At 44.2% G+C, this 20,356-nt stretch overlaps 1 protein-coding gene across 1 annotated transcript in view; it reads left to right on the top strand.

Annotated features, from left to right (window-relative positions):
• zdhhc8b (zinc finger DHHC-type palmitoyltransferase 8b) overlaps positions 1-20,356 on the top strand; it is a 44,839-nt gene that overhangs the window by 19,789 nt on the left and 4,694 nt on the right. The window contains exons 2-8 of the mRNA XM_037481344.2: positions 14,125-14,246; positions 16,333-16,490; positions 17,056-17,228; positions 17,376-17,478; positions 17,879-17,970; positions 18,790-18,922; positions 19,781-19,889. Coding sequence (XP_037337241.2) covers positions 14,125-14,246; positions 16,333-16,490; positions 17,056-17,228; positions 17,376-17,478; positions 17,879-17,970; positions 18,790-18,922; positions 19,781-19,889 — 890 coding nt within the window. The remainder of the gene's footprint in view (positions 1-14,124; positions 14,247-16,332; positions 16,491-17,055; positions 17,229-17,375; positions 17,479-17,878; positions 17,971-18,789; positions 18,923-19,780; positions 19,890-20,356) is intronic.

Here is a 20,356-nt window from a genome sequence, read left to right on the forward strand (position 1 = left end):
AGCATAATTATATTAAGATTGACAATCAACTAAAGCTTTACTGACTTGACACACAATAAATTGAAGCGCCAATTGACCATTATATTTGAAACCAGCATGCTCAGTCAAGTGTTTCACCCCCCCCCCCCTCGGATTCCATTGGATGGATTGGAGAGGATTTTGTCCTTGAAATAGAAGCACCTGTTCAAGTTGGATTAGTAGCAGAGCTCTATTTTGGTTCAGTGTGGGTGCTGGCCCATCACGCCCCGGGTCCTAATGGCTGACAGGGTGTGGAGCGGATTCCTGGTGTACTCATTCATGGGTTGTGGTATGTGACGCCTCACTATCTGGGTTTAATATCTTATACCGTTGGACAGTTTTTGTGCTATCATAAGCTATATTACTACACCTTCTCACTTGCTAAATAATAGCCAACAGGAGATTGACTGGTCAGTTCCCAGATGCATCTCAGATGTCAACATAATTGTGTTGGTATAAGTGCAACAGAGCTGCATGTACAATCGGGATGAATCCAAGGTAAACCATGAGCTGTAACTGGCCTCTATGGGACTGTTCCTCAGGGTACGTTTTGTGATAATGAGGGTGGTTAAAAGGTTTGAAAGGTGTCTGTTAGTGAAGACCACACAAATCACAACAGGTCAATGATGAGGTCAAACGTTGCATAAACACGCACAGTTTAAAGCAACAGTTTACAGCTTTTTCTGATAACGTTTTCTGCTAGTTTAGTTTGCACAAATATTTAAGTCTAAAAATGTCTATTTTTATCTATTATGTCTATTATAATGATCTAAATCTCGGTGTAAAAGGAATTGGTGCATTTCCATTTATATACTATTCCTTTATGCCAATGAGGAAGTGAGCTGTTTTTTTTTTTCTTTCAATTGTTCGGCGTGGTGATGATTTTGAGCTGTCACCTTTCACCCATTCTGGCGACCTTACATCAGCTCATCAACGCCTCCTTCCTTCGGGCCAAATAGGGTTTGCCTGGTTTCAGATGTATTAGGAAAAGATGACAACATGTGGAAAAACCCCAAATCCACGAGTTTAAAAAAAACCCTCCTTTAGAGACCTGATAAAAGGATACACATGTGCACTCTGCCGTACAGCTCAGCAGCGGTTCATTGTGGCCATTTGGATTCCCAACAAGCAGTATATGTGGGCACATATGATCCCATTGAAATATGCCATGCATATTGCATGAATGTGTCCTTAATGTAGTTTGCTTAATTGATTAATATATATTTAAGGTATTTCATCTCAGAAAGTAATTTCCACCATGTAGGTTTTCACCTGCAAGACCACGGGAGACCGGGTTTAACAGCATTGGTAAGAAATGCTTCTGCTCCACATCAAAAATGGGTTTTTGTTTCTTTAAATATCCAGCTCTAATTGTTTTCAGAATATTGGCGTGCCGCACCCTGCCTGCTCCAGGGAGATTTTTTTTTTGGCTGGCTTCAAACAGACTGTGTTCACAGAATTTGCAGGTGAATCTACGCCACCTACAATTGGGTCAGCATGTGTATTTATAGACCCAAATCTGTCTTTAAAAAAGACATTGAACACAAAACTGAGCTTGTAAAACTAAATAATGTAATGTAAACACCAGCTATGATCAGGTTCTCACATATGTGAGACAACCACGTTCTTAGAGCACACACTGGGCTAAAACTGCAAGAAAGGGAATAACAGGAGATGCAGAGGACTAGCAAATAACTGGTTATCCTTCTCATCTTCTCCGGGGCTGTTACTTTTTAGTAACAGTAAGTTGATTAGGAGAAAAATGCATTTATCTCAAAGGCCATCGGTCTTCCTTCCAGCATGTCGCCAACCCGCTACTCCTCATTACTCCTGTTGAGCCTTACAGAAATGGCTTAACGATTCGGTAAGGAAATCCCCCACCCTTAATGTGTATGTGTTGTTGTTATTACGAAAGCCTAGTGCAGTTGAATCAACTGCGACCCGACATCGGCGTTCATCCCTGCACGTGGCTCCAGCCGGGCGCCGGCGCTCCGGCTCTTTGCCCGCCGAGGGCTGCAGGGAGAACGTCCTCAACGGCCCCCTAAGCGGATCGGACCTTACATATTGCTCCATTAAGAGTCACAATTCTCAGCGCTGTCAGCTCCATAGTAAACTCCCCCCGGTGCAGTCGGAGCAGATGGCGCGACCTGAGCGTCGGGAGGAGAGGCCTCCGATGGAATCCCCTTAATGAGAGAAGTAGGCCAGCAGCAGGCGCTTTAGAAGATAACGCCTTCCTTTTCACGCGGCCCTTTGGCGTTTATATGTCCATCCAGATGAAACGGTACTTTCAGGGAGTCAGTGGGTTTGTTTTTATTTGTTTAAACAGCTCTACATCGGTTCCATCCACAATGACTAAGGTTACCTTCATGCATTTGTATTTACAATTGAATATTTTCTCAATATCTGAAATAGGGATTGAAAAATTATAGTCCTATGCTGTTCCTACTGTGGTTAAACAGTCATTAGTTGATTCAAATGATGTTTAATTGGCTGTTCACTGAGCCTTGGTGCTTTCCATTGCTGCTTCACCACTGAACAAAGCAATTAGACACAGGTAGACCAAAAATGTTATTAGCTTCAGCTAATTAAGGTCATTTTAATTCCCTGTACCATGTGAAAGGATAAATAAGCAATGGAAAATGTGCGGCTTAAAGCAGATAAATACACACTTAATCCATTCCTAACTCTTTTACCCTCGGGTTTACTCTTATTTATTTATTTTTTAAAGTCTAAATCCATTAAGGTTCTAATCCTACAAACTTTCTGCCCATTGAGTATGTCCCCATGGACTTTCCCTGTGTGGATCAATCCAAAGCTTGTCAGGCCTGACGTGCCTAGTTATGGTTGCTTCTCCTTAAGCTGTGTGTGTTGTTCAGCCGCTCAATAGTTGTTGTCAGTGTTTAACAGAAATGTGTCGGATCTGATCTGGGGCAGACATTTTGTCTCCACAACCCTTGAACTCCATCCTCCTATAAAACAGCGTACAAGTGGAACTCATGAAACGGTTCCTTCCTTTTTCTTCTTAGCTCCCGCTCTGCTGCCATCCGCCCCCTCCCTCACGTTTCAGTCAGCGGATTCATACAGAACGGAACGCTCAATTGGGTTTGCATCACAAGAGGTGTTTTCGAGGTGTTGGGGCTTAACCGTCCCTCCCGAGCGTGTAAGCAACCCACATTTACATCTGCCGGCCCGCGACCGGTTTGCCAACAACGCAGCGTCCACCGGCCAGTGGCGTGGGAAATGTGTCTTGATGCGAAAGAACCTACTGCTGCTCCACGGAAATCGCTAATCGCCGCTGTAACATCCATTACACAACCGTTGGGTTTAAGCGGGAATGTGCCCCGGGTCACGAGCGGGCCGCCCTGCCGCTCCTGAGGTTGCAATGGAGACAGTTCAATCTAGTTTATTGACCCCCCCCCTCCCCCCTCTCCCCTCTGCCCGTCGTTGTCTTTGTTCCCAGAGAACACTGGTGGGATTCTGCCCAGAGTTGCCAGTCTGTTGCTAAAAGGAACCATTGTCTTGTCTCGCTGAAGCTTGGTGAATCAATGGGACTCATTGTTCCCTCTGCAGCTTGTGGGCACGTGGAGACCCAGCCCTTACGGAACGTGTCGTGATTGCAGCCCGCTGGCTGTGCACTCAGCACTTCTTGTTTGTGTGTGTCTTCTGTGCCTCGAGAAAAGGTTGCAAAGGATCAGCAGATAGTCACATTTCATTCCGTACCCCACAGCCATCAAAACAGGGAACTATGATATCACCAACAGAGCTGCCATGTTCCATCTCGTTTCTCATCCCGCTCCTACTGTTATATGCATTTTGTGTGTTTTTGCCCACTCATCTCTGAGCAAGTGGAAAAAAAAAATGTGTGTGGATGGTCATTTAGGTGTGTCAGTGAGTGAGTGGCAGTGTGCGTTTCCAGCCTCCCTGCCCCGCTGATCCAGATCTCCTCCTTTGATGGCAAATAAAAAGAAATCCTCGTTTGACAATACACAATTAAGATTCCTGTAGATTGGAACAAGCCACTGATGAGTTCCTGCAGGAGGAGAGAGGAGGCGTGGAGACAGATATGAAGGAAACAGAAGGTTTGGGGAAGAGGGTGAGCTCTTCAGGGAGGTTTAGTGAAAGCACCTGCCTCAGCTGTGGGACTCATGAAGAGAAACAACTGAGAAAAGCAGGGAGGATCAGGTTTGATTGTGAAGGACACTGGAATTGAAGGACACTTTGTCCTCCTGCAAATTATCTTGGCTATTAAGCACATAAATTAACGCAGTATGGAGGTAACGACACTACTGTATAGGAAAGGGGTTAATTCATGTTAAATCCATGCAAATTCTGCATGGAGAATCTTTTGAAGTGTCCCAAGATGGATTTTTTTTTTCCCAGAAAATGTTTCTTAATCACAATATGTTCTAATTTATTTCAACCCTACCATTCAAACCTGTGGAATTCTGAAAATGTAATTTGCGTCAAAACAGAGGAGCAAATTTAAAGTTGCTTGTTTTCTATTTTGGTTTCAATGAGCACCACATTCATTTTTAGACATTGTATACTCACTGCAAATAAAAGCCTGATTGGCAGCTTCAGCCGAGTCTTAAGTAGATTTAAGATTGCATGCTGGCTCAGTTGGTTTAGCAAAAAAAATCTGTACAGCCTAAATGTTCTTTTATTTATGCAAAATGGTTAGTTTGCTGGAAAATGCAGTTTGATGGAATAGTTTCCCCTCTTCCTTGCAAGAAAGTGAATTAATCTCAAAACAGGAAAACGCTGTTTTGACGAGCACGTAATGGCCCTAAAAGTACTTTAGTTTATAATATGAGCTTTACGGTAATTATATCCTGATACTAACAGGGCTTGATTTGCACCTTCACAATCTAACACACATATGCATTGCTATGCATTAGCTATTTTCCACCGACAAAAGTGTAGTCAGACCCACAGGGAAGCACATCTGGACACCAGTGGTGTGAGAGCGGGTCTTGTCCCGGGCCTTGCCTGTCATGATGGTGTGTGGGCTGATGCTAAGGCGAAGCTACCATGGAGCAGCCTGCACACCACAGCACAGAAACCTCCCTTCAGAGTCCGAGGCCATGCACTGGAACACACACACACACACACACACACACACACACACACACAAGCATGAAGTCCTGTGAGGCCGCGTGTGAGGCTGCGATGTTTCACACATTTTACTGTTCAAATTTTTTCTTGCCTATTAGAAGCACCTTGCTGACTGAGGCATTTTCAGAGCATCTTTAAGGACTTACTATTGAATGTCCCTTTGTGTTCCAGTTTTAATATTTAATTAATAGAAATCAGCACACTTGATGCAACCACGTTATCCCAGCCTCCCTTACAGTGGACCCCTGCATTTGGTGCTCAGTACGTATTCCATCTTCACCCAAATTGTTTAGTGGCCATATTAAATTGGTAAGAACAGCATTATGGGCTGCAAATGGAAAGTCGTTTAGGATTAAGACTTCCATGTTACAACTCTTGAGGGAAAGTAAAATAACAGCTTTTTACGACGATGATGTCAAATCTGTTGAAGGTGAGCGGAGAGCCAAAACCCTCCAAATGAAACAGCCGGATCCCATGTCCGAGGAACGTTTTTAGTTAAACTGTGTGACTCTGGATGTATTTCATGTCTGCTGCAAAGAGAATATTAATTAAATAGGTTTTCTGCAAAGCCGCACTTGACTACTCGGCCTGATATGACTGGTGGCTGATGGTGGCTGATGTAGCTGTTGTTGTAGATTATAACTGACACAGGACGGCTGTCTTTCTCACATGCCTCTGCTTGTGCTACTGTTATATTCTATTGTTGACCGCCCCTCCGCAAGAATGTTTGTCTTCAACAACTCTAGTGCGAGAATTACAAGACAAAAGAGTGTGTCTTTCCTTCAATGAGCTTACACAAAGAAAACGGAAGCTTTCACAGCAACAATTCCCCTCCTCATTGTTCCCACGATGATGATGATGATGATGGTTTTGCTCGTTTCTGGCACTAAAGCTTTTGACAAGTTGCCAGTTTATATGATTGGTGCATAAAGGATCGATTAGAATGAAATGATATGTGTCTAATTAAATAATTCACATAAATAAACTATTACTCCAATCTGCAAGGGGGCTGTCTTATATTTCACAGCAGAAAAAACGCATGCAGTATAGGCTTGTTTCTTTTCTAACTCTGTTGGATGACTGTCAACTTCTGCCAGCTGTTGTCTCCCAAGTTGATTAAACTGAAAACCTTGTCTGTCTTCTGGTGTCCGACTCAAAGCTTCGGCTTTAAGGGAGGCGGAATATGTGTCGACATCTCCCTTTGTTTTATTACCAGTCGAGTATTGTGCCATCCATCTCTGCCAACCTCTGCACCAGCCAGGGCCTGTGTGTGTGTGTGTGTGTGTGTGTGTGTGTGTGTGTGTGTGTGTGTGTGTACATTAAACTGATTGATGAGCAGTTCATTTGGTTGATGGGCTCTGCGGGGGAGGGGGGGGGGCAGACAAAGCATCCGGCAACAAGAAGCGGATTTGATATACAACCAGAATTTGCTGGGTCTTGACTCCTTCTGCATCTGCGTCTTAGAGTGACTCTGCAGCCTTTATGACATTTTTTTGTGTTGTGAGGAAAATGTTCTATTTGTGACATTAATATTGCTATTATTTATTAACGTATAGGTTTCTTTACAATGTGACAGCTGTTGTGCTTCACATTGCATTTACAGTTGATGAGATGAAATGGGTTCACATTGTTATAGCAAAAAGAGCATGCTTGAGTTGAGAAAAACAACTGGTCATCGCATTTAATTAGTCAATCTTGTACTGTTAATATCACCACGACCAGAAAGCTGACACAACATTGCCCAGAAAGAAGCAACATGCAACAAGTTTCAATCAAAGTTTTACCCACTCAGACAAGTTACAAGCCTGACTGTCAGTTTGCACCTGGGGAAAAACACAAATGAGTCCAAGCAGGTCTTCCATGCACCCAGGTTCAAATCTGGCACGGCTGTTTTGTGTGTCATTTAACTCTGCAAAACATCCACATTCTGTTGCAGATTGGCATTGCTCTGTTCAATGGAGAGCAGCTTGTGTTTGTGTTTTTGTGTGTTCGTGCGGTCGTCGGCTTCCTGCAGGAAGTGTGAAGAGAATTGGAGTGACCTCACCGGTGTGGATTGAGGCGGCTTTCAGATGGCGCTTACAGATTTAAAAAAAAAGCCGTAATCGTGCCATATAAGAAGGGTCTGGGAGAGCTAGATGGCTAAAGCCCACCCAGAGCTGGTGAATCTACGCGGTCCATGGGCTGGTCGAGGGGAATGACCCTGGTTGAGTAACAGGGACTCACTGAAACATGACTTGGCGTAAACATGAACCTTCTATATTTAGTTCAAGGTTCTGACTGACTAGTGCTATGTGTGTACCTCGTTCCTACTGTGGTTCGCTAACTAGCCGTGTTTTTACTGGCTTGTGAATTAAATGCAACTTTTTGTCATTGTGGCATTTACAGTAAGCGAATAATATCGCCCGTCTTCAAGTCGTCGCTCTTAAAGCTGCTCGCAGTGGCCGCAGTGCTCGGGGCTGAGAAGAAGAGCGGCTGGGAATGTAAACCAGGACGAGCCAACTTCTGCAGGCATTTCTTTCCTCTCCGTACACATTTCGCCTGGCAACCAAGCGAGCAGGTTGAGAATGGTTGACTGAAGCAAGGGGCATCCATGTTTACTGAATCCACCCACTCATCCCCCCCCCCGACAAAAGCCAAAAATCAAGATTGGGTTCCAATGCACACGGATGTTGCCAACTGGCAGAGCCCAACGTGCACACAAAGGCAACAGTTGCTTTGTCACAGCATTCTACAGATATTTACTGTACTCAGTGGAGCTTCTGTGTCTTCGGCTGCTAAAACATAATTTAATCCGACTGACCGACGCCTCAGTACTGGTCAAATATCCCCCAGGGAGAGTGAAAGACTGGCAGCACACATGTCCCCCATCACTGATCACTGATCAGCGTGTCATTTATTTGATTGGATTCTGAGCACAGAGGTTGTTTGGTTGGAGGTTTAATGAAGTATGTGAGGACATGTTGGGAGAGTACGTGTATACAATTCCTGTTATTTTGTGGATTCAGGGGATTAGACAGATAGCGTGATTGTATATTTTTTTATATTAAAGATAGTGAGTAGGAGGATTGGGTGAAGAACATTAACTAAGTGACACTAACACCCTCCCCTTGGCACACACACTAACACATCCCTCTCCCGTATGGAAATATTATTTTTTTATCACGAAGTGAGATCCGCGTTTGCAAAATGTGACATCTGCTTCCACAATATGTTAACCCACATTAATTGGAGCCTCTGCAGGGGATATGAGTGAAATAGTGTTTTATAACATCATATTCAGTGAAAGACATTTAAATACAGCCAAGAAACATCAGAGAATCGGTCTTAGTTGGATGTATATTTTTTTATTTATTTTTTAAATGTTCTTAAAGCAAGCCAATTCATTTTTCCATGTTGATAAGAGCATTGAAATGAAAAGAAAATTATGGAAAAAAATGAATGAAGGGACATTTAGAATAGATAAAAAATTATGATTAATTGTGCTTAATTTTGAACTATGAAATTAATGCAATTAATCGTGATTAAATATTTTAGTCGTTTGACAGCACTAAAAAATAACCTTCATACATACAGAGCCTGTGTGTGTTTTGTAATAGCTTCAGTGCTCACTGGGCTTTTTAATATTATTATGTAAGTTACCGTGGGCAGCTTGTTTAACCTCATTTTGTAGCCGGGGGAAATAGAAAAGTTTTCTTTTGTCGGATACATTTCCTGCTTAACTCTTACAGACCACATAAATGTTTTATGAATATTCAAACAAAGAAAAGGAGAGCTTATGGTGGGAAATCCTTTTATTTCATTCCCTAGTCTAGAATCTCTGTTAATGTGCCAATTTGTGCGTGCATAATAAACATTTGTATAATCTAAGTCCACCTTTTAGTGTGACACATGAAGACTCCTTTGTATCGACTGAAGATAAGAAGTTCCTTTTTTAAATCCGAGTTTAAGACAAGCAAACAGGATTTACACAAGCAAGCAGGGTTTTGTGACTTCAAAACCAGTTTGGATGCCAAATTTGGTCCAGCAAACCAGTTATCCAAATCGGGTGTGGAATGAAATTGACTGGTCTAAAGTTAAAGGAAATACATAAATGGTGTAAATGTAAATCAAAGTGTTGCTGCTGTGCAGTTAGTAAAACTGAATGATTGATTTAGGTCTCGATGGACTGAATCTCATGAAGCCCAGTCAGTGAGTGGAGTGCTGCATCCAGCTGTTTATGCAGCACACCTCCAGCACATGTGAATGCAGATCTGTCTGCATTCGTGAGATAGGCAGGTTCCCCGGGGAGCTGGAGAGCGGTGCTGCCGTTCATGAATACCACGGGGGGGGGGGGGGGGCGATTTGTTTGAATGAATTTGAGTAGCAGGTACGCATATGGAATATGCAGGTTCAGGTTAGCAGGTAGGACTGAGCCTTGGTGATCAAAGCCTCACTCGTATTTCCTCACGGAATACGATTGCCCCTTTTTTCCTTATGATAACGATTCCCTTCCTGGAAAAGGGGGGATGACGAGATCCTATCAGCTGATTCTGGATCAGTGGGTCTTTGTTTGCTGAGGCCGGGCCCTGTGCGTCCCACTGGGTCCGGCCTCAGCAAACGAATGGATTGGACGGCGTTCTAGCGGTGGACTGGACACCGTCCTAGAAGTGCTCCCAGTGGTCCTGCGATGTCGTTGAGTGAATCCGACCCATCACTATTGTGTCCATTAGTCCATCTCCCTTCATTTCACAAAGACTTCTTCCTGCATGTAAGAAAAGTGTCGCCGTCAAAGTTCTCTTGATTTACTCAGTTTTCTCTTTGATGGTTCTCCAGACTCCGTCCTCCTCATTCACCCCCGTCTCCACTCAGAGCCACTAAAAGAGAAACTTCAAAGGCTGGACCATTCCCAAAGCAGGCAAATAAAGGACGCACAGATTTGAGTAGTCAAATAGCTTTGGGGTGTGTAGAAGGCTGTTCATGGTAGAGACGCACTGGTGAATGAAGCATTCAGATGAATTTACTGAAATACAAAATAGCATTATATGAAGATCATCGTCTGTTACAAGTAAAAGTTCTGCAGTTGAAATGTCATTTCAGCATTATGAGGAAAATGTTATTCAAGTAGTAAAAGATGCAGATATTCCTGTAAGTTTTATATGATTAAGTATTATATTCAGGTCACTACTGCCCAACAAATCACAATAATCACAATCCTTACATTTGCTCAGAAATGATTAGGAAAACAGAAAAGCATTCATATATTTGTAATGAATTAGTTGACTAATCGTTATATGGTTGGGTTATTTCATTTAAAACAACATCATTTGTAAGTCTGAGCGCTCAAGAAATTATGGTTAAGTTAAAGAGACGATCTAAAATGTAATGAAATCGAAATAAAAAAGTGTCCTGATATGAAAAACTCCCTCAAATGCCTACTTAAGACCAACATTGATTCAATGTGGATCGCCCGATGCGACCACCTCAAAAAGCCTCTTCGGCTATCACCTAATTACTTTACAAAGGCCGCTGAGTGGTTTATCCATCTGAAAGGCTGGCAGTGGGATTACGGAGATCATTTCAAAGTGCTCCACCCACACTCTGTTCAATCAACAGACGTTTTTTTTTTAAGCGTTTGGGGCCTGAGGATTTGTGTCCAGGATTTTTCTTTTTGCAGAGACAGCTGGGTCGTCATCAACCAAAAGCCTGGTGTTTTCTCTAATCTTTACCCACCCAGGGACACCCCTGCTGCTGCTGCTGCTGCTGCTGCACTTGACTGAGATGGTTATCGGATGCCAAAGGCTAAGATTCTGTCCATAAGCTGCTGGATGTGTGTAGCATGTGATTTCACGACGTCTCAGGGGTTGACGTCGGATGCAGCATCTTTGTAATCCACGGATGAGATGAGGCCCCGTGAGAGTGGGAAGCTGCAGAAGGGGAAACTAGTGCTTTATGAGTGAGTTAAAGCTGTAGTGTAAATTGAACTAATCTCAGTCCGTGTTGGTTGCAGATAAACAGTCAGTACACCACATGACTGGAAAGGGAATGAAAGGGGAAAACGTTGGAGTTGCATGCATTTTTTTTACTTTTAACTTATTATTCGTTACATTTTTATTTGTATGGGCCCCTCGGCCGAGTAGACCTTCATCATTGACCTTTAACCTTCATCATTATTCTGGCTCAGCGAGTCATGTGTCTGGAGAGCTGACGGACGTTGACCCTCTCTGATCTCTACCGAATCCTGATGGAAACATCTTCTTTAGCATTTCCCTGTCGATTCATCACTGACAGCAACTCCTCTCACATTATGCATTGCCATTTGACACACTGTCAATAAAACGTGTTGTTAAAATTGGTAATTGTTGCTTTAAAAATACATCCAGTTTTTGTAAATATCATCCAGTATATCTTAGTTAAGGGTTAATGTGACTGTACCTATGGTATTTGGGATGTCTTATCCCACTGATAATCACAATTTAATTGACTCTTTAATAATTGCAATTTCCCAAGTTATCTGTTAATTATTTAAAAAAAAACACTGTACTAGTCTGTATTTTTTGACTGGACTGATACTTTGCTGCTATTATTTTAAATGACTACTTTCTATTGCATTTACATTCAATCATAAACCTCGTTTGACACGTTCATTCGCACTTGCCAATTTAAGGCTTTTGGATAAAAATGTCCACCGTAACACAAGTCATTTGAATTCAACAATAATGCATGAAGGCGACGGCTGCCTTGTGGAAAGGGAGGGTCCTCTGCCAGCCGTCTGCGGTCTGGTATTGATCGGACTGAGATTAGTGAGGAGACGGCGTGTTGCTCTGCCAGCGCCCAGGAGAGCAAGCCCTGGATTATTCCTCTTTAATCCTTTGTTTTTTTAATTTAATCCTCATTTCAGCGAGGAGATGAAATGGCATTGTCATTTCTGTTGTTCCTCTGCATAGATCTTTACACCTCTCTCCCAGCAGTGTGCCCGGCATGTTCAGTGGCATCCGATCAGCTGTGCAGCTCCTGATAATTGGCGTATGAACTGCCGCAAAGAGGTTTCAGGCTTTTCTTCCAGTTTGGTCCAAACTCATTACATCATTGCAATTTTGGCAACGAAAGCCCCGTCGGCTTGTGGTTACACAAGCGGTTAAGGCAGTGACTATAAGCGCTCTGTGGTTGTTTGTTACTCCTACACAATTAACCAGCGTCTGTGGCCCTCAATCAGGCTTCCTCCGTCTGCTCCAGGACTCCCAAAATGGTCGCTGTCAGCTTCGCTTTCTTTTTTTTTCTTCCTTCTGGCTCGTGAACCCTTTGACAGACGAGTACGTTGGGATTTTGTAAGGCGGGGGAGCTGCAGTGCTTTTCTTTGATTCTTCCCTTAAGCGTTTGTACCTTGTCTACTTGCAGCCTGGGTGGCCCGGTGCTGCTCACTGCCGTCGATGTCAATTCCACCGAAACAACAAACGAAAAAAATGAAATTGTATTCAGAGAATAACCAAGAAAAGTTGAATTTAGAATTCTTTTAGTTTTGTGACGGACATATATTCATTTTTAATTTGATGTGTAGCGCTGCCAAAGAGCTAAAGAAAGTGACGGACGGATAATTGGGATTAATTATATTCCCGTTGCATCCACTAACAGCGTGGCTCATGATTTCCCAGTCAGAGTGTCATTATAGGATTTACATTTCTCACTGGAAGGAGTTTATTTAATATTCCCTTGTAATACTTAATATTTTCAAGTGAGCCACATTTCCATGTAAGCTATCATCCGCTGCCTTGAAATGGCGCCTAGGATATCTTGGAAGAAATGAGTCAAGCCCAACCCCGCACTAGCCCTCGCAGAGCTGCAGACCAGTGCAGACTGGTTATGTGAGAGCCCACCTCCTCACCGTTGGCGTCTCCCTGTTCTCTGTCAGCGGCTCCCTGCAGCCACGGCTCTGAATAATTCAACACAGCAAAAGAGGGCTGCCGCAGCGGGGAGGGGGGGGGGGGGGGGGCGATATGGATTGGGGATGATCTCCAGGGCCAAGGATGCACTAGGTAGCAGGAAATCAATTTTTTTTTTTATTTATGTTTATTTATTTTTTTATTTCACGTCAGAATAACCTGGAGACGTGTGCTTGAAAGGGAAAGTGCCTTCTGTTACGTGTGCGATGGGGGCGTAGGGGTGTTGATCATTAAATGTTAGGATAGAGAGTGAAAGAGAGAGTCTCTCTCTCTCCTCCCTCCTCTTGAAATACACTTTATTAATTCATAAAATCCTCTCTGAGTCCCTGACCTGCAGGATCTCTGCAGCAATGCATAACCCACGAGCGTTCACACATCTGGGTGTTTCATCTCTACCGAGACCTCACAAACAGTTTGCTTGAATAATATCACCCTAAGGAGACACACACACACAGTGACTTGACATCTGAGTGCACGTGATTGAGAGGGTTTGCGGGTGTGATTCAGATGTCTCCACAGTTTAATATTTCACAGCATTGACTGAGCAATAAAGAACGTCAGTCCCGGTGGATTTTGAAGGGATTTTCTCTGCCGATACCTCTCGGCCGCTGACCCATTAGGATTCCTTTGAGGTGTGAGACATCATTTACCTGCATAGCAGTGAGATGAATGTGATGGCAAGCAACCTAAACTAGCTCTAGCTACATGAAAGAAGGAGTAAACATAGTGAAGGCAATCCTAGCTCATCAGGTGACCAAATGTGTAACTCTTCTCTTCATGACCACATACCTGCAAAACGACTTTTAGGAAAAGTCTTATTTTTCAGTCAAGCTGACTACCTTTGTGTTTTTTTCCGTGTTTTTGCTTCCACTGTTTACCTTGCTTTAATCAACTCTCTGTCACCGGGTCTGTAATTACGAGCATTGCTTCAATTCTACCACTGAAAACGACTCGTTGAGGGACTAAACGTCACTATGACGACTGGAACAGAAGCACACCTGTGATCACGCTGCCATGGCGGTTTGAACTGCGTGCGACTAAGCTAATCCCTTGTGCCCTGGTTTTGTGTCTCTAGGTGCCCCTGGTTGACGAAGGTAGTCTCCCCCGCCGTGCCGCTCTACAATGGCCTGGTCTTCCTCTTCGTGTTGGCCAACTTCAGCATGGCGACCTTCATGGACCCCGGTGTTTACCCCAGAGGTTCGTGTGCATGTCCGTCGAGGGGCGATGCCCTGAATTCTGTTTGCAAGGATTCTGGGGGGGGGGGGGGGAAACACACATTATTTTCCTGCAGTACTTATCTGAAATATTAGCATCTTTCATAACGTATTATGCATAAGCACGAGTTACGTTTACCTTCCTGATGAGCTCTCACGCATAGGGCGCACCTTTTTAAAAGCACCTCATTTATCGAACCTACTCAATCTCACCTCATTACTCTTGTTACCCGCCTGGCCGCCATCCCCGGGGATGTTTGTAATGTGCTTGTGAATGATAAGCACTCGTCTTGTAGCTTTCTCTGCTCATAAAAGGGGGTAATGATCATGGGGTTGTTTAAAGCTCAGGTTATCTGCCTCCCCCCCGAGGTGACAGTGGCCTTCTGCTGCTGCTGCCCCCCCCCCGCCGGGTTTAGTAGACAGCCCAGCAGCTTCATGGGCTCTTGGTGTGATATCTCACAGGGAGCGGACCCACCAATAAAGCTATAATGAAGAAAGGACATCTGTTTTGAAAATCACTCCGTCATCCGGATTGTAAAAGTGAGAATGGTTGGTTTCTACTGAAGGTTTTTCCATTCAGGCCAATGATGTGTGGCACAGGCATTTATTGTACTTTTATTGGTTGGGATCTGCCAAATGACGTAACGGACACGTGGTGGCTTTTTTTATTTGTGAAATGTTTATTTGGACAACATAAACATAAACATTTGGGGCACTAAGTCAAGCGAGACAATCCAAATCATGATTAGGACCTTCGACAATTGATGTTGTGCGTGTCCAGCTTCTCCAAAGAGGACGCTGACTTCCACGGTTTGTTAGCAGAAGCAGCAGCTACACTACTGTCAATGTACCTGTGAAAAGATGCACAGGTGTGAGGATTTCTCACTTGAAAGGTCAATGATTTGATCCCCGTCGATAACGAGCCGTGTCGTACCAATCCTCTGCGCCTTCACCCGGAGTGAGTTGACTTCTCCGTGTGAGGACGCAGTTAATCGGTTCACAAGGGGTGGTACGCCCGTGATCAATGGCAGTTAGCAGGCATCCTCGCTTTCGACGCTGTGGTGTGGCAATCATTTCGGTCTCCATCGATAATGTCCTCCGAATGCTTCTCTTTCAATCAGCGTTCAATAGTACGTTATATACACACACACACATACGTTCCAGGATTGAGCGAATCAGTTGTTTGCTGGAAGATTGTGTCCGTGCATATGCATACAATAGTATTAAATTAGACCATGTACTAAAAATAATTCCAGGCAAATTATTATGAACCGATTTGGAAAGACTTGATTTAGAATCAAACTGAAAGCTTCTTTTGAAATGTAAATGTGCGTTTGTATGAAACGGGCCACGGGTTTTTCTGTTGAAAATGCATCGAGCGTTTGGAAAAGAAGGAGCTTGTCGCTGGTTTCTAAAAGTCTATTTGAAGAGCCTTTTCGAGGCCATAATGACACAGCCATAACTGTTTATTTCTGTACTCCACCTTTTTGCGTCTTGTTTTCTCATTTCATTCTCCTGCTTTCTGCGTGCTCTCTACCTGGATATCCCTGCAGTTATCCTTGTGCTGTGAAATCATTTCCCCCCCCGGTTTGCAGCGCCGTGGAGATCGTTTGAAAGTGCCCCCCTTTTGATCGGATGAAAGGCATTTTTATCTTCCACCGCGGCTCCTTTTCGTAGGAAAAGCAGCACGACGCACGAAGCTTCTCACAAACAGTTTGAGGCGCTGTGAAAATGTCACTTGTGCTCTCGTACTGTAGATCGCAAGTTACGTGTTAATTTACGGGTCAAAGCACCCTCTGCGCCTGCGTTACATTCTCTTATTAAAAAAATCTGATAATGTCCCAACTTTTGGGACAATTAAACAAAACAGTTTATATTAATCCTCTAAGTGTTAAGAGCTGAATGGATTATAAAAAACCTGTTAATTCCTCTGTGTTTGCTGTCCCCACAGACAGCTTACAGCGTGGGGGGGGGGGGGGGGGAGGTTTTCCCCGCTGTCCCCGACAAACGTGCCCGTGTGTGTTTTTGTGTTGATCGGTATGTTTCCCCCCCCCCCCCCCCCCCCTCAGCCGACGAGGACGAGGACAAGGACGATGATTTCCGGGCCCCGCTCTACAAGAATGTGGAGATCAAGGGCATCCAGGTGCGGATGAAGTGGTGCGCCACCTGTCACTTCTACAGGCCGCCTCGCTGCTCGCACTGCAGCGTCTGCGACAACTGCGTGGAGGTGCGTGCGTGCGTGTGTGAATACAAATGTGCAGAGGAGCGGAGTATGCTAATTATACACGCAGGCAGTGAAACCTAAATATACATCGAGGTTAGAGCGATTTATCATCTTGGTATCAACAATATGATGCTTTTTTTTGGGTTGTTGACTCGGTGCTTGTTATGAGAGGCAATCAGTTGGTAAATGGTACAGATTTACTGGAGATTTTGCACTCCAGAATTAATATCCGATGGTGTATGAATACTTTCTAAAATATCTGTGTTTTATTTAATTGTCAAAAAAACCAAAACGCAATTACTAGCACGAATTGCAGCTCTTGGCAGCTTCAGGCGTTAATTGCTGTTGGTGTTAAAAACACACACAATGGGACAAAAAAAACACACACACCTACACATAATGACTCCTTCAAAGCAGCTGTTGTATTTGTGGGTGCGTGTAAAAGCCTAGTAAACAATTTAATGAACATGTCGATTATTATTATTAACAGTCAAGAGACGTAAACCAGGCTGCAATAAGCCATGGTTACAAATAAATTCCAAATTTCTGTCTCCCTCTCCGTGGGCAGGACTTTGACCACCACTGTCCCTGGGTGAACAACTGCATCGGGCGGCGGAACTACCGCTACTTCTTCCTCTTCCTGCTGTCGCTGAGCATCCACATGGTGGGAATTTTCTCCTTCGGCCTCATCTTCGTTCTCCACCACCGCGAGAGGCTGGCGGCGTTGCACACCACTGTCACGTATCCTTTCACGGCGCCTCGTTCGGTTATTTGTAGACGCAGCTTTCAGGAAATACCAGCTTCCTCTGTTTGAAGGACGCAGTGAGATTTATTCTCACAGTGCACGTGGTCCTGTTCTTGTTGTTGAGCTTGACCTTTCGCGTCCAGTCTGGTGGTGATGTGCATATCGGGGCTTTTCTTTATTCCAGTCATGGGACTCACTGGTTTCCACATGGTACTTGTTGCTCGAGGTCGAACCACCAACGAACAGGTGAGTGCAGCCGCGCTGCTCCTTCTGAACGCGCACACACACACACACACACACACACACACACACAGAAACCATTTAGCCTGTCATTTATCCTGCCAAAGCCAACAGAGCTGTGTCGCTCTCCTTCACCCGGACTCAAACATTCACACCCGCGGCTGTCTGACTTTGGGCTACCGTGCCCGCGTTAGGGCACCTTTTGAAATAGCTGGCCGGACCTTGACAAGCAAACCTCTGTCCGGGCGAAAGTACGGTCCACTAAGTGTGGACAGAATTCATTCCCGCGCATCACATGATGGATCCATCTCCTTTCTGTATTCAAGCATCGGACCTTTGTGCGTTCATATGTTTGTGCACTCGTGTGGACTGTGGCCTTCACTAAACAAGGCGCCGTTTTCCTCAGGTGACGGGCAAGTTTCGCGGAGGAGTAAATCCCTTCACCAAGGGTTGCTGTGGCAACGTGCAGTATGTCTTGTGTAGTCCCCTGGCGCCGAGGTAAGATGCTTTATTATATTGTGTGTGTGTGTGTGTGTGTATTCACTGTAGGTACTTTTGAGGGTTTTCTTTCTGTCCGCACACATTTAAACTCATTTTTAAAGAAATGCGCTGTATTCCTGCACTCGAGAGGAAAATGTTTGTGTATGGTTACGCAAACACAAGGGTGGCCAATTAAAGCCTGTGACACCCATCCATTAGGACCCGTGCAGAACCATGTAAGCGCAAAACATGACACGGGCGGATGAGTGCACGCACACACTGTGGAGGTGGTTGCCGAGGTGTGTAACCAGTACTGCCTGAAAGCAGCAAGCAACCCAGGGGGAAGGCAGATGGCTCAGAGAATTGAATCACTCTGTTGAACAGTTAATAGAAAACAGAGCGCAGAAATAGTCAACCGTGTCAACACACACACACACACACTGACCTGAAATTCCACAAAAAAAAGAAATATGATGTTAACTTTTCATGTATAAAACCAAGCCAACGCCTCCATGCCATGACATATTAAACACTGACAGCTTTTAAAAATATATATATTAGATTTTCCTAAATGCTGTTTTTCTGTGAGGAAATTATATTACTTTTTTTTTGAACTGTTGCACTAGCCAAATGGGATGAGGCAAAGTTGTGTATTTCTCATTTTGCTTGCATTCAGCAAGGCCCAGATTCACTAAAGATTGCAGATGAATGCCATTATTACACTGAAAATTCTACTAATTTCTACTCTAAAATACATGCTTTCTAAAGTAATTACTCATTAACAACTGAGCGGACAACAACAACTGAGCGGAAGCCTGTCGCTCTTCTCCTGTGCAGGTACATGTTGGACCCCAGGAAAAAGCCCCACGTCAAAATCCAGCCCCCCTTCATCAGACCGGATCTGTCAGAGAGGCAAATCACCATCAAGCTCAGCGACAACGGCATCCACAGCACCATCATCAGCTCCAAGGTGAGTTCTTCTCCACCACCACCAAGTGGCCTACACTTCTATGCTAAGGGCCGCATACACTCGGGCACAATAGCTCACTTAAGTTGAAATGAGGGGATTTCCACTTTTAAAAAAACAACAACTGGATATAACCAGAAACTGAAAAATAACTTTACCTGATATACTGTGTCTATGCAGGGGATTTTAAAAGACAAAGTACAAAAAGTAGAGTGTTTGAAGTCCGTTGCCAGGGGTTTCAATTCATACCATCTACCAAAGGTTTATAATATAGGTAGTACTTCACAACCTTTATAAAGGCTTAGGCTTCGATAAAAAAGAGCCTCCTATTTCCTTTTAGAGTAAGTCTACAGATTCTTTTAATTTCTCATGTTCTGGTTATTTTCTACAAACTTTCACTAAATAGAAAATCCCCTCCGACTCAGAGGGGATCTCCCAACAAATCAAAGTGTGTTGACATGTCTCCGGGAGAACTAGTGCGTATGTGAAAACACCTGTGGCTCCAGAGGGAGACAATTTATTGCCTGAAATGATGTCACTGGAGATGGCGTGGGTTGTGAATTAAGACCAATCTGAGGATGTGGCTAGCGGCTGAGGCTAGCGGCTCGGGGGTCACATTAGTTACTAATAGCACAACACATGGGAATAACTGCATCAGCTGTTGGCCACAACTTTAAAAAAAAGACTTAGCCCAAGCCGAGCAGCTGCCATAAGTGCACCTTTGCTACCCTAAAACGGTCTGTGAGAGTATGTTGATCCATCCCTTCCGCTGACATGTGCTCCTCTTTGTTTCATCTGCTGCCTCCCCCCCCCACTCCCCCACACCCCACCTGCCCCTGGACGTTATCGCACCCCATGTAGTCCAAAAGCAGCCTGGACGGCTTTGAAGGGAAAGACACCCAGCCGCCACTGCTGCCTCCCAAAGCTGACAGGTACAACCAGCTGAAGAAACAACTGCCCTCCAGCGAAGGTAAGGAACGGAGCGGCAGCTCTCGCTGTCTCCTGTCAGTCACCACCAATAGGATTGCTCTTTCTTGCCTCTGCGCATCACCAGCTTCTAGCTTCTAGTTTAGGATGATAAACGTCGATGGCCTTTTTAATGCCGGCCTGGAGAGTCTGTGTGATTTTTATTTATTTTTTGTATTGAGGAGGAAGGTCCTGCTCACTGAATCATCATCATCAGATTTGTGTTACAATGGAGAGATTTCCGAGTAAGTTATCACAACATGAGTCACCACCTGCTTTCATCCTGGTGGCGTGTGTGGCGATGACGCCTCGTAGATGGATATGATCATGAATTAAAAAATGTCTCCGTGTGAATTAGGGAATTAGACATGTCCTGCTGTGGTGGTGGGTTTCAAGCTGAGGAGCATTGACCAGTGGGGGCGTCTTCTCTGTACGGTTGCATTCAATAGTAAATATAAATAAATAATATCA

The sequence above is a fragment of the Pungitius pungitius genome, chromosome 5 (genome assembly GCF_949316345.1).
Source record: "Pungitius pungitius chromosome 5, fPunPun2.1, whole genome shotgun sequence".
Lineage (NCBI taxonomy): Eukaryota > Metazoa > Chordata > Actinopteri > Perciformes > Gasterosteidae > Pungitius > Pungitius pungitius.